General features: G+C 49.9%; 1 protein-coding gene across 1 annotated transcript; it reads left to right on the top strand.

The window, feature by feature from the left end:
* Positions 1-7,241: 7,241 nt before the first annotated feature.
* Positions 7,242-13,069, top strand: LOC122379389 (cell surface glycoprotein 1-like). Its single transcript, XM_043361561.1, has 3 exons — positions 7,242-7,425; positions 8,799-8,875; positions 10,187-13,069. Exons 1-3 carry the CDS (start codon positions 7,329-7,331, stop codon positions 12,773-12,775), a joined length of 2,763 nt encoding a protein of 920 aa, XP_043217496.1. The 5' UTR covers positions 7,242-7,328; the 3' UTR covers positions 12,776-13,069.
* Positions 13,070-14,677: the final 1,608 nt, after the last annotated feature.

Genomic DNA, 14,677 nt, shown 5'->3' on the forward strand with positions numbered 1-14,677 from the left:
GCCAATGGCATCGCTCGTGTTATGTGTGAAGCAGTGAAACCGGCAAAGCAGGCGTGTGAGACGGGATTACCTACTGGGTGCCTGTCGGTGCCAGCGACTCAGTGAGCCGAGCTGACCACAGACACCTGTTTGTGGTGGATTGTGAGTCACTGAGTTGTGTTCCTGCTTATCTGTCAGCTCAGGTGTACATACGCCAAGCTGCGAGTTGCGACACTGAAAACCGGAATCAAAGCGCACCATTGATAAAGTCTCAGATGCATCATATATTGCAGTGCAGCTATATATTGCAGCTTGCAAACGTGATGATCAGAGAAATTTGTTAAACCTCTTAAATGACCTGTCTGATGTCTCATATCTGAGGATCCAGAGAGTCGTAGTGAGCACTGGAGACGCTCGTTTTGAGTCTGTGATTAGTGTGCCAATAATTTCGGCGCTGCTCCGCCTCGATAGACGGAACTCAACCTATATATTGCCTCGATGCTCCGCCTATAGGTGTATACTAGGGTGACCCGCGTGCTCCGCAACGCGAAAAGGGGGTATTTACGATCGGCGGGTGTTTGGTTGTTCTTGTGTCTGTTGGGTTATCTATCCATTTCGGTCGATTGTTTTTTGATGGCTAAACGTTTTGGTTTGGAAAAAAATATCCATCGGATCGAGGTGCCCGTGTCTGATAAGCATGCTTTCTACTTCAGAACCTGTCAATAGTTCAGTGAACCTGTCAAATGTGTTTTATAATTCAGGTGCGTAGTTTTTTGACAAATGAAAGGCGTAGATAATTTTCGCTAAAAATGGATTTGCAGAGGTTTGAAACATTTATATTTTTAAGAATACTGTTGCTTGTCATGCAAACGTGATGATTGGATCTTGGAGAGAACTGAATGCTCTTTCTAATGATAGCATTTTCAATTGTCAAGCCTATCAGGTTAAGCAGCAAACCCAGTGTAATTATTTAGTGGCACATTATGGGCAATTGTCATTTTCTCCAGTAATTTGTTCCACCTTGTTTTTGATCATTTACCTTTTCACATTTTTTCCATGAAAGGTGATACATTTCCCTTGCCAAAAGGCATTGTTTTAACTCTCTCAGTCTGCCGGTCACGTAAAAATAAAATAAAATCCAAAATCCGTCTGAAACGTCAATTTTTCAAACAAAAGTGCCCTCACGGGTGCACGTGGCGCGTGCCATCCCCTGCACCGCACACCATTCGATAGCCCGTTCGATTCTCTACACGATGCTGTTTTCCCCGTACCGGTCGGGCCCACGGTTACCGAGATATTGCACCGGGACCGGACCCGTGTCGGGCAAATTTGGCTGTTTTCGCCCGTTTTTGCCAGCCGATTAATACATGTAAAGTCTATGACGCGAATTTGCACTTTTTGGGCACGCGCCACGCGTTCGCTATCGATCCGATCGAGCTGAGACCCATCAAAGGCACGTTGTCCATCCTTGTTCTATGAGTTGCGCAAATTTCAGCGCGGTAGGTGCAACGGTGTGATCTGTAACCCGCGCTACGTATCACCATGTCGCGACCTTCGTAATAGACAGAAACTACGCCCTCCTCAAATAGTAAGATAGACAAGCGGCTGCGCCACTTGCTTCGCGGCGTAGCCAGAAAATGCGGCATCAGCCAATTTGCTTTCGAATGGTGTTTGATTTAAATTGATCTGGAAGCAGATACATGGATGGAAACGTGAAGAGGAAAATTTTGAACATACCTATTCTGATGGCTTAGTTGGATGAAGTTTGAGTCATACGGGGTCAAGTCAGGTCAAGATGGTCGTCCCTGGTCACACTGGGTCAGGCCAGGTCACCTTCGGTGAGGCCAGGTCGTATAGGTCACCACGTCACATTGGATCGGCCTGTACCACACTTCTACTACTTCTACCCATACCACTACTCCTACCACTACCCCTACCACTACCCCTACTACTACCACTACCCCTACCACTACCCCTACCACTACTCCTACCACTACCCCTACCACTACCTCTACCACTACCCCTACCACTACCCCTACCACTACCCCTACCACTACCACTACCCCTACTTCTACCCCTACCACTACTACTACCCCTACCACTACCACTACCCCTACCACTACCCTACTACTACCTCTACCACTACCCCTACTTCTACCCCTACCACTACCACTACCCTTACCACTACCACTACGCCTACCACTACCCTACTACTACCCCTACTACTATCCCTACCACTACCCCTACTACTACCCCTACTACTACCCCTACTACTACCGCTACTGCTACCACTACCCCTACTGCTACTCCCATCACTACTACTACCACTACCACTACCACTACTACTACACCTACCACTACCACTGGGTCATGTGAGGTCACAGACTATCAGATAAACTGATAAACTAAAAAAAAGAGTTCCTAACCCTGCTCCTACTCGTGTCATTCCATTATTCTTAATCGTATTTGATGGAAATGGCGCCTTGTGACAAATGTGGCGCATTGCGACAATAGTGGTGCATTTGTAATTGTCGTTTTACCATGCATCCTTCCACCGAATTGCACCTTTATCGGACAATATTTGACAAAGCTGTGCAATTTGCGGCAAAAATGGGGCCTTTAGACAAATGTGGCGCATCACGGCAAACGCGGCGCATTTGTGTTAGCGCAGTGAAATCTGTCTTTATTTACCGAAAATCAACATCTTCATTCGCTTCTGTTTAGCAAAATAAACCAGTATAACGCCTTTTGGGGCGACTAACGGAGCGAGCGAGAGGGTGGGCCTTGCACGTGCGAAATTGCGAGGGGGTACCTCCAACTGACTTGTGCACGGCACCCTACTAACTGGTCTCTAGCGATGTGCCAAATTTGGGCACAATCGGCCCAGCCGTTCTCGAGATCTGGAAGCGGCACCCTGCACGTGCGCACGTGCAAAATGGGTCCCAACTGACTTGTGCACGGCACCCTACTAACCGGTCCCTAACCGTGTACCAAATTTGAGCGCAATCGGTCCAGCCGTTTCCGAGATCTGGAAACGACCCCTGCACGTGCGCACGTGCAGCAGCACCCCAACTCTGGCACATGTGTATGCAGTGCCTAGTGGGTGCCTACCTACATGCCAACTTTCAGCGCAATCGGCCAAGTAGTTACCGAGATATTGCAACAATTACAAAACTGACACCTCTTCGTTTTGCACGTGGCACGTGCATAAGGGGTCACCCACATGCATCGGGAATAGTCCAATACTTGGTAGAAGGAATGAAGCTACCCTACAAAAATTACCGCGTGTAAATCGGTCAAGTGGTTGCTGAGATATAAGCCTCGCAAAAGCGTGACCACGGCCGGCCGGCCGGCCGGCCGGCCGCTCATACTCAGAAATTTCCGTTAATCTAAGGAAAGACTACGCTCGCTTCGCTCGCTCCGTAATAAGCTGCCAATCTGCAAATGAGAGGCACCCGCCACCGATCGTCATGCATTTTATTGTCAAAGGCGATTGAACCCGACTGCCGATGCCTTGAAGCCGGCTTGAGAACCGAACAAAATTCTGAGAAAAAGCGCTTTTTTTCCAGCGCGTGCCACGTGCAAGCCATCCACCCCCCGACATTCGGACCTCGACACTGCACGTGCGCGTGACGTCATCAACACCCTGCGAAAATTTCGGCCCTCTCGACCGCACCGTTTGACCTGTGCACGGCGTCAAAGCACACCTCTGCACGGTGCAAACAGACAGAAACACATACATACAGAGTTTCATTCAACAAATAGTATAGTAGACAAGTGGCTGCGCCACTTGCTTCGCGGCGTAGCCAGAAAATGCGGCACCAGCCAATTTGCTTTCGAATGGTGTTTGATTTAAATTGATCTGTCGTCTGGAAGCAGAGATATGGACGGAAACGTGAAGAGGAAAATTTTGAACATACCTATTCTGAGGGCTTAGTTGGATGAAATTTGGGTCATGTGGGGTCAAGTCAGGTCAAATTGGCCATCTCTGGTCACACTGGGTCAGGCCAGGTCACCTTCGGTCAGGCCAGGTCGTATTGGTCACCACGTCAAATTGGATCGGCCTGTACCACACTTCTACTACTTCTATCCATACAACTACTCCTACCACTACCCCTATCACTACCCCTACCCCTACCCCTACCCCTACCACTACCCCTACCACTACCCCTACCACTACCCCTACCACTACCCCTACCACTACCCCTACCACTACCCCTACCCCTGCCACTACCCCTACCACTACCCCTACCACTACCCCTACCTCTACCACTACCCATACCACTACCCCTACCACTACCCCTACTACTACCCCTACTACTACCCCTACAACTGCCCCTGCCACCACTCACTACTACCTCTAACACTACCCCTACCACTACCCCTAATACTACCACTACCCCTACCGCTACACCTACCGTACTACTGCCACTACACTACCACCACTGCCACTGGGTCATGTGAGGTCACAGACCATCAGATAAAATGATAAACTAAAAAGAGTTCCTAACCGTGCTCCAACTCGTGTAGGTAATTCCATTATTCTTAATCATATTTGGTGAAAATAGCGCCTTGTGACGAATGTGGCGCGTTGCGACAAACGTGGCGCGTTGCGACAAACGTGGCGCTTTTGTACCTGTCATATTGCCATGCATCATTCCACCGCATTGCACCTTTATCGGACTATATTTGACAAAGCTGTGCAATTTGCGGCAAAAATGGCGCCTTACGACATATGTGGCGCATTGTGGCAAACGCGGTGCATTTGTGTTAGCGCAGTGAAAACTGTCTTTATTTACCGAAAATCAACACCTTCATTCGCCTCTGTTTATCAAAATAAATAAATTGCCAATCTGCAAATGAGAGGCACCCGCCGCCGATCGTCGTGCATTTTAGTTGCAAAGTCCATCAAACCCGGCTGCCGATGCCTTGAAGACTGAGCAAATTTGTGAGGAAATACGCACTTTTCCAGGGCGTGCCACGTGCGAACCCATCCACCCCCCGAGACTCGAACCTCGACACTGCACGTACGCGTGACGTCATCAACACCCTGCGAAAATTTCAGCCTCATCGACCGCACCGTTTGGCCTGCGCACGGCGTCAAAGCACCCCTCTGCACGGTGCAAACAGACAGACACACAGAGTTTCATTTCACAAATAGTATAGTAGATATTTTTTAACCTTGTCACCTATAGGTATTGCGATACGGCTAACGTGGTAAATGCGTATCAAAATGACTTATTATAGTAAAGTTGGCGTTGGCGATCTTATGATCACTCATGACGTTTTGCAGACATACCTACATGTCACCGTACCGTCCGTCACCTAGGCACCGTAGGTTACACCCACGGTATTCCCATACCTATACGAAAGCGATTTCCTCCAGTCGCATTTCTCTTGCCGAGACGCTTCCGATAACATACAATGCCGGTCCACATGCAAGTCAAACATACATAGGCTGACAAAGTGTTTGAACGGCGACTGATCCGGATCCTCACATCGAGCGCCGTTATCCAGACCAGAAACGACAAAAAAGTTGACCTCAGTCTCAGCTTCTATGAATGTTCTCTTCTCACGCTTTGCGCTCATTCTCAATAGATACCTAAGTTACCTACTTGTGTTAAACACATGTGCATAACAATGTCACAATCGAAGTGACAAGGAAGAAGGTGTACTCGCTTGATGTAACAAGGCATATTTACCCGAAGAACATGAGATGATATGGATAACACTATCTTTATAAAGAGGCTTCTTTTCAATCTGGTACCTATCCACAAAACAAATCTAAATGTTGATTCTCCCCATGGCTACGAGTGGGAGAAAAGGCTATCTCTTCCCAGTGGGCTACTAAGCAACCTGAACTAGCGAACGAAGCACGTTTTACCGATTTTTAGGACTCCGGTCAACCGGTTACCTCTAAGGTCATGTTAAAAGCCCCAAGGTATGGGTCCTGTTATTGGTAGGCATACGACTTCGCCCAAAAAATGGTGGCATACTCGCTTTAACTGAAAGCGGCTTAACCGCTTTAATTTTATTTTAATGATTGATATCGTGTTTGTGGTGATCAGGCGCGTCGAAAACTATCTTTTTGTTTGGAAAAGGTGTTGTACTCTTGTCAAATGTCAAGTTCAGGTAAATGTCGCTCAGGCCACGGTGATAGTCGAAAGAAGTCACGGTGCATGTAATTCGATTCTGATAAAGCAATTTTTCTGAATTCACTGGCGACCTTTCCGACTTGCTTTATCTTAATTTGATTGGATTTAATGACACGTAAACGTTGTGAGGTCACGTAACCGACCTGACTTCAATTAACTATGAAAACCTGTGATGAAGAAGCTGCGAGAATTCAAGTGTTTACTACATGGTGTCCCGAAAGTCTTGAAGCTTTTTTATTTTTGTTGTGCTATGCCACCGATTAAGACAAAAGGCACCTCAAACGAAAGAGAATGACCGAAGTTCTGTATTAACGAGTACATGTGTAGGGCAGAACGCCACGTTAGTCATTTGGCCCCGTTGTGAGTCCCAAGAACGTGCGCAAGAGAGCACGCTCTCCGCCGCCGTCAAGTCTCCTGCTTGACGACTCTCCAGTGTCATGTCCGCTTTTCGGCTACAGGGGCCTGTTCCCTGAAGCGGACCACGCAGCAGAATGGTTTTCTTATCGGAACACACAATTCCATTTCGAAAATGAAGACCACTCGAGTGCGCTAGTAAAAAGCCCATTTCATTCATCTGACTCGACGCAGTATTATGGGGCAAAGGCAAATATAAAATATCAACCGGGCGCAAACCATACGCATCAGAAACTTTGCTTCATTTTATTCGTAGATGTGCGCACGTTAAAATTCATAGAAAACGGATTGGGTAGGGGGATGGGGGAGATGCATGGACCCCCGGGCGTTTTCACTGAATGAATGAAACAGTGTTACATATCTATGCAGACTTCGATACTTTTCGTAGTTGTGTATAATCATTATAATGTCAGTCTCCCGGGTCTCCCCGGTACATCGTAAACCAATTAATGACTGATTGACATAGAACCTCCGGGTCGCCTCAGACAAGCACCTTGTCTAATTCGATCGACTCGCTAATCCAAGGCATTGAGTAATCTCATCACAGTTCCACCTGTGTATTTGCCCGGGGCGATGGCCTGTGCCGAGGGGTCGTTCCGCCGTCCTGTGCCGCGGGCTGCGGGGGTCGGCCCGCCGGACGGCCGGCCGGGGGGCGCCCGTATAAGAGGTGCACGGGGGCGGACCGCCGGCAGTGTCCGTTGCAGAGGTCCAGTGCGCGCGCCATCGTGTGCCGGCAGTGCCGACTCGGAGCGTCCGTTAGTACCCCAGAGACTGGTCGCGATGCGGCGGCTCGCTCTGCTTGCCGTGGTGTCGGCGGCGCTCGCGCTGCCAGTGCAGGATGTGCCCACCGTCTTCAAGGCGAAGGAGGACCCAAAAGGTAAGCTCAGAAAGTATCGGTGGCTGTCTATTTATATTTCTACATGACTCGTCATGCGAATTGCTGTAGCCAGGAAACCTTAGGAGTCCTGTCATTGCTGGTACTCATTTTAGTGTTACAATAAATTGGTATATTCTCATAAATCTGTGTTCATTGATAAGCTAATTCAAATTAAATCATTTATTATTAAGGCTTAAGGTCATACCAATTGATGCTTATTTTGTACTAACATCTTATATAGCTTTTTTATTTCCAAGCGTGCAGTCGGAAATCGTTTGAAGTCAGTGACAGATCAAAAGCATCATGGCGTAGATGTTTGACACGCCACTCAAATTTGAACAAAGAAAAGAAAACAGTTTCGGCCGCAAAGTGACCAGTGAAATAATACGGTTAAACATGTCTGATGTTCAGCTTTTTTTCTTCTGTGCCCTTTTATGAGTTTTAAACCATAATGGCTACAGAGTCCATTTGCCAAGTTGTGAGAAGTCATTTAGCAGACAGACAGAGAAGCAAGGTCACGTCATTTCTAGTTCCATTTAGCGAGCAATTTGCGAATCGCTTGTTCTGAAGTATGAGACTCTGGAAATGTTATGAAGCTTTTGCCAAATTGAAACCAATTTGAACGACTAACTATGCATTTTCGGAACTGTGATAACCGACTGTTGTGCTTCGGGAATTGCTTTAATGTTGGGAAACAAAATTATCTTTGAAATCAAATACGGATAACTCTACTAATATGAAGCTTAGAAATTCACATGATATACATACGTAATGCAAAGTCCTCCTAGCATTGTACGGTCGATTTTTTTATTACGAAATTCTAGAGTTGCTCGAAGGTTATATCATACACTCGGAAATCATGCAAATCTCGCGATAGGATAGGTCGACTGCGCGGCTCGTAAACGCTAAAAGCCGTGGCGATCCCTATAAGTACCTGCAAATACAATCAGACTTAACGTCCACTTGGTTTGTCCAACAAAGACTAAGAACCGTATTTCATCAACATATCATCATCCTGTAGCTTTTTGTTTACCAAACTTGTCACGAAGCTTTGTACCTAAATGAAGCACCACGCATTAACAAACGTGTTATCAAAGACTGACAGAAAACACAGCCCTCGAGCTATTCTTGGATTTGCCGAAATGTGAATTTCTACCACTTACCAGGCAGAAATATGACGGCCTTGTTGGTACTTAAGTGGTGATGTCAATTGTCTCTGATAGAATATGACTAGATCAATGTTCTTTTATCATCATGCATTAGACTGCCGAGAATAGCGCTGCTTTATATAATGTGAAAGAAAGTCAGATGTAATCAGATAGGTAATGTGTGTAATCTGCGTGAACCTTTCTGACCCTGGTTGTTATTTTCAGCCCTTTGCTACACAACTGGGCCGGTAGCCGGCGATCCCTGCACCTACTGCAAGTGCTTCTCTCCTGGAAACTGCATCGTAAGTGATCATTTCTGGTACCGATTTACATATCAGCGTTTAGTTGTAAGTTTTGAACAGCACCACACCAAAACCAATCGGGATGTTGTACTACAGTCTACATAGTTGCACACTTATGGATTAGGTACATGATTTTATGAACAGGCTAGTACCTACCAGGTATTACAACGTCGAGCGTAAACGTTATCAGATTCTCACCCCTGCACCAATTCAGTTTGGCATTCACTTCGTTTCTCATCGGCCTTGAGTTGATTAAAACGCTTATGAGTCCGGCACGTTTTCAGAGAATACCTCAGTGGCATTCTTTGGTGGCATGCTATACCAGTGTAGCGAGTGGCGAGTGTAGTTATCACCTGCCTTCCACCGATCATACGGCCGTGCTGTCCCGTATTTGGTGCGCTCGCCTGCGCATTTTTCAGGGGCGCTCGGTGCAGTTTTGTGACCGGCGGGGTCGGTGCCTGGAGTGCAGAATCCGAGCAAGGCCACTCCTTTCCCCCTCCACCGGACGGTGTAGGTCTGCTCGCTTTCCGGGCACGGCTGCCGCTCGCGGGGCGCCGTCGGGGCGTCCGGCCAGAGCAGGATGGACACTCCCGGACCCCGCGCATCCCTCCTGGCCGGACACGGCTCCTCAGTCGGATCGGCTGTTGTCCGGTGCACCATTTCCTCCGACGAGGAAACTACTGCCCTCGGCAGTACACCGAGTTCCTCAATCAAACATCCTCGCCTTTTCCGCCTCGAGGGCTTTTTATGTTTTTGAGGACTCCAATCCTGCTAGAGGTGCTTCGCTCCATGTGAAAATGTCAAAAGATCATCATCCTGATAGATTATTGTCTTGTATGTACACCGCGCATGGACACAACGGAAAATCTCAAGGATTCCTACTCGTACAAGACGTGGCGGCACCATTACACTGCATCCTCATGTCCTTAGGTCGTTTCACAATTTCACAATATTCTCGTAAACAACTAGCCAATGGCATGCCTCTCGTAATCTTGATCTTAATCCCACGCCCAGAGGCTGTAAGTCAGGGACAAGAGGCCGCTGGTCAGCAGAGCTGAAACCGATCAATTCCACGGAATTTGAGATTTACTGGGTTGTCCATTAGTCATAGTACACCAAATATTATTTGCATAGTTCTTTCCCTTATTATATATTTTGTTGGTATGGTATGCAAACTTTAGCCAACACATAGGTATTTTACAAAAATCTCTTATTTCACCCGCACCGTAGCTCTCTTGTCGAATGTAAATTGTGCTGCGTTCATCAGTGATCAGAGTGCCCGTCTTTCACCGGTCTGTTTGTCTGTTGCAGCCGGTGACCGCCGAGTGCGACTGGGACAAGAACGCGGCGGAGCACACGGCCAACGGCTGCGAGGCCGTCTACAAGCCGGGCATCTGCTGTCCCACCGTGAAGTGCCCCGACAGCGCAGCCGCCGAACCCGCAGGCCAGGGTGCCGAGGCTGCTGCTGCTGGGTATGAACAAACAGCAGCAGAGCCGAAAACTCCTGTCGATGTCGCCACTCCTGAGGCTGAAGGTGCAGCAACCGAGACGGAGGCATCCGCGGAAGGTGTTTCCGCCGACGCGGGTGTTTCGACTGAAGCCGCAGCTGCTGAAGCGGAGGTTCCGAATGAAACCGTAACCACTGAGGCGGAGACTCCCGCAGGTTCTGCCGCATACGAACCGCAGACTCCTGCTGAGCCAGCTGCTGTTGAGGTGGACATCCCAGCTGAAGCTGTAGTTGATGAGGTGACTCTTGGCGAGCCCGTTATCGTAGAGGAACAGGTTCCGGTTGTGCCTGTAGTAGTGGAGGAAACTCCCGCCGAGACTGTCGTAGTGGAAGAAACTCCCGCCGAAACTGTGGTAGTGGAAGAAACTCCTACCAAAACTGTGGTAGTGGAAGAAACCCCAGCCGAAACCGTGATTGTGGAGGAAACTCCCTCCGAAACTGTGGTAGTGGAAGAAACTCCTGCCAAAACTGTGGTAGTGGAAGAAACTCCAGCTGAAGCTGTGGTAGTGGAGGAAACTCCCGCTGGGACTCTGGTAGTTGAGGAAACTCCCGCCGAGACTGTGGTAGTGGAAGAAACTCCAACCGAGACTGTGGTAGTGGAAGAAACTCCAGCCGAGACTGTGATCGTGGAAGAAACCCCAGCTGAAGCTGTGGTTGTTGAGGAAACTCCCGCCGAGGCTGTGGTTGTGGAGGAAACTCCTGCCGAGGCCGTGGTGGTGGAAGAAGTTCCGGTGGAGCCTGTACTTGTGGAGGAAGTTGCGATTCAACCAGTAATTGAGGAAGAAACTGTATATGTGCCAGTGGCTGTCGAAGAGACTCCAACTGCAACTGTGGTTGTAGAAGAAGCTGTCCAAGAACCCGTACTTCTGGAAGAGGCTTCCGTTGTGTCTGAAATTGTAGAGGCTCCCGTTGTTCCTGTCGTTAAGGAGCAAATCGACGTCTTGGAGCCTATTGTAGCTGAACCTGTGGTTATTTCAGAAGCCACTTACCCTGAAACTACCGGCGAACCAGCGTCACCCGAGCCGGCTGAGACCCCAGTTGGGTCTGAGGCATCAACACCAGAGGCTCCTTATGAACCCAAGGGTGCTGAACCAGTAACTCCTACCAAGTCGGAGGCAAAGGAGCCAGAGCCGGAGACGAAGGAGCCAGAATCTCCTGAGCCGGAAACGAAGGAACCAGAATCCCCCGAGCCGGAAACAAAAGAACCAGAAGCTCCTGAGCCAGAAACAAAGGAGCCAGAATATCCTGAATCGAAATCAAAGAAGTCAAAGGAATCGAAATCACGTGAGCCGGAAACAAAGGAACCAGAAGCTCCTGAGCCGGAAACAAAAGAACCGGAATCTCCTGAGCCAGAATCTCCTGAGCCAGAAACGAAGGAGCCGGAAACGAAAGAGCCAGAACCAGTTGAACCGGAAGTGAAGGATGTAAAGCAGCCGGAACCCTCTAAACGTAAAAACAAAAAGCTCCGTACGTCCTACGAACCAGCTCCAGAATCCGCCAATGGATTTGGTGTTGCTGAGAACTATTTCGTGTCCACCCTGGAAGGCAAGGACCCTGATGCCAAGCCCGGCATCGTGCTGCAGGGTACTTCAGCGCTTCAACTTGCTGAGGAGATATCGGAGCCGGAGGACCAGCTGCTTCAGGCCACAGTAACGCTGCAGCAGCTGCAGCTGGCCAAGGGCCCCGTCCTGGAGAGCAACTCGGCGGAGCAGCTGGCCGCCGAAATCTCAAACCAGTTCCCCAATGACGAGCTGATCAAGGAAGTGATCGCCGAGATCACGGGTCCCGGCGCTGAGGCCATTGGCGATGTCATCTCGGAGATAAACGCCGCGCCGGCCGAGGAGGCCATTCAGAAAGAGATTTCTAGCGTGGACCCGCACCCGCAGCACACCCAGGAGGTGGTGCTCGAAATGACGCCCGACCAGATCCGCAAGGTGATTGCCGCCCTGGCGCCCGAGGAGGGAGTCGTGACGCAGACCGAAGCCATCGACGAGGTGCTCTCGGAGATGGCGACAGAGACCGAGCCGGCCACCTCGGAGGCGCCCGTCACCACTGCTGATCCTTACCAGGAGCAGGGTGATGTGCACACAGAAATTATCACCAAGAAGGAGCCGATCGTGATCGCCAGCAAGGAGCCGCTGATCGTCGTCAGCGACCAGCCGGTGATCGTCGTCAACGAGGACCCTGTGCTCAGCAACGACATCTACAGCGATGTCCCGTTCGCCGAGGAGAAGGCGGCGCTGACGCCCTCCGACGAGCTGCTGCCGGCCGCCGCCGCCGTCGAGGAGACCGTCTTCCTGGACACGGTGCCCGAGCCTGTGCCCGAGGGCTCCGGCGAGGTGGCGGCGAAGGCGCCCGTCGCCGAGGTGGAGGGAAGTGGGTACCTGGTGTGAGCTGACACGGCCTGCTGAGAGACGAGCAGCCACCAGCGCCACTCACCGAGCTGCAGCTCACTGGCAGCATTCAACAGGCTGAAAGGCGCCTTGGGTCATCAGCTTTTGCTTATTTCTTGTGGTCTGCCGGGCTGTTTTAAAGCATATCGATGGCTTGGTCCTCGGGAAAGTGAAAGCTGTTTGCGGTTGTTTCGGTAATGTCGGAGATTAAGTGCCTTGTGATATTGTTATGTCCATATAGGTTTATTTCTTCGCTTCTAGCTCACAATCAAATACAAGGAAAGTGGCTTAAAATGATATTCTTATCTTACAGTGTGCACATACTTTAGCATATATCTACCTTAGGGTGGCACTTAGCAATAGGGTGAATTTTATGTTATCCGATTTTTAGGCGTGCGGGTAGTTTTCTGGTTCCATTCCCGTAAAAAATAATGTGTGCAAAATAATTTTGAAAAATATTGATATTTAGGGGTCGCGAATTGAGGTCAACGTTGGCAGTTTTGGGGAAAAAAATCAACTTTTTGGAAACTACTTTAAACCTATTTGGAATGACATATGTGGTCATTAAGCGTCATATCCGACGTATTTTGACCTTTATTTGTATAACAATTGCTTATCCCATCACTTCCGGTCGATCGTAGCCAGTCCAGGTCACGCCAAGACAGGTCTGATCTGGGCTGTTTTACCCATGTCAGGCCTGTTTTTGGCCTGCGACCGGTGCCTTCTCTCTCACAGTGGAGGTCATATCCTCTTATGAGTGTGAGGAGTGAACGGTCTCTCCTGTTCCAAAGGGAGGACGAGCCCCACAGTTCTATCGGTTCTTGAGACATGCTCCTTTTCTGTCAAAGAGAATGTGAAGAAGTTGGAGCCAGCCTATCGCCGGCGGGGGAAAGCAGAGGCGAGAGTGGGCATTGAGCTGCGCTGGTTTATTGTGCTTTCGGGATGTTCTTCCGTGGGCGCTTCTTCCGACTCTACATAGTGCCAGTGCCAGCAACAGACTTACCCGGCCGTTGCGGCGCGCACACGAAGGGAACGTCTTTGACGATGGCGACCATGAGAGAGAAACGTCGACTCACACTCCCAAGCGCATGCGGGCGAGCGGACGTCCCCAACAGTGAACTGGCCTCGACCGGGCCAAACTGCCCAACCGTAATGTGTGAAGAACACGTGAGCCTGTTATCAACTGCGGCACGGAACTTCTGATACGACTCCGGCTGAACCGCGAATCCTGAACCGCGAGAGAAGGAGCGTCGACCGATTCTAGGTCCTGGTGATGGGGGGGGGGGGGGGGATTAGGGTGGCCAAGCTCCTCGCCGTTCCCAAACTCCCCTCCATCCAAGCACAGGAGGCCATGCTCACAGCGCTGGGAGGCTAGGAACTGGAGAAGCGGAACTGCGGCCTTTTGCTTCGACGCCACGACGGCGAACAGCATGCTGGTGAACGGTACTTTAGCCCTTATCATTTAGGGCCTTGCCCTTATCGAGCAGAAGCTGGATCGGCCCGTCCTCCAGCTGGCCTGCCGGCACCACGTGTAAGAGCTGGTCCTAGAGAAGGCCTTCTCCACCTGCCGTAGAATCTCGAGCGGCCTCTACATCCGGCTGTTTAAGAGGTTCAAAGGCGGATGGGAGTTCATGCTTCATTGACAGGATCACACCGGTGGCGTTCGCCGTCGACGACGTTCCGGAGTGGGACAAGCTGCTGGTAAGCTTCCATCGCTTCCATCGCTGGACTATGCCTAGCTCCGGGAAGACTACCGAAAACTTCTGGAGCTCTGCGTAACTGCTCTCGGTGGAGTTCCAAGCACGGCATCCGTTTCTCCGCCTCAGAGTACTCCACTGAGTTAGGTGGATGGCAAAGACCATCCGTACCGTGGATGCCTTCCTCTTCAGGGAGCGGCTCCGG

Source organism: Amphibalanus amphitrite, unplaced genomic scaffold (assembly GCF_019059575.1).
Source record: "Amphibalanus amphitrite isolate SeventyFive unplaced genomic scaffold, NRLGWU_Aamphi_draft 000076F_arrow, whole genome shotgun sequence".
Lineage (NCBI taxonomy): Eukaryota > Metazoa > Arthropoda > Thecostraca > Balanomorpha > Balanidae > Amphibalanus > Amphibalanus amphitrite.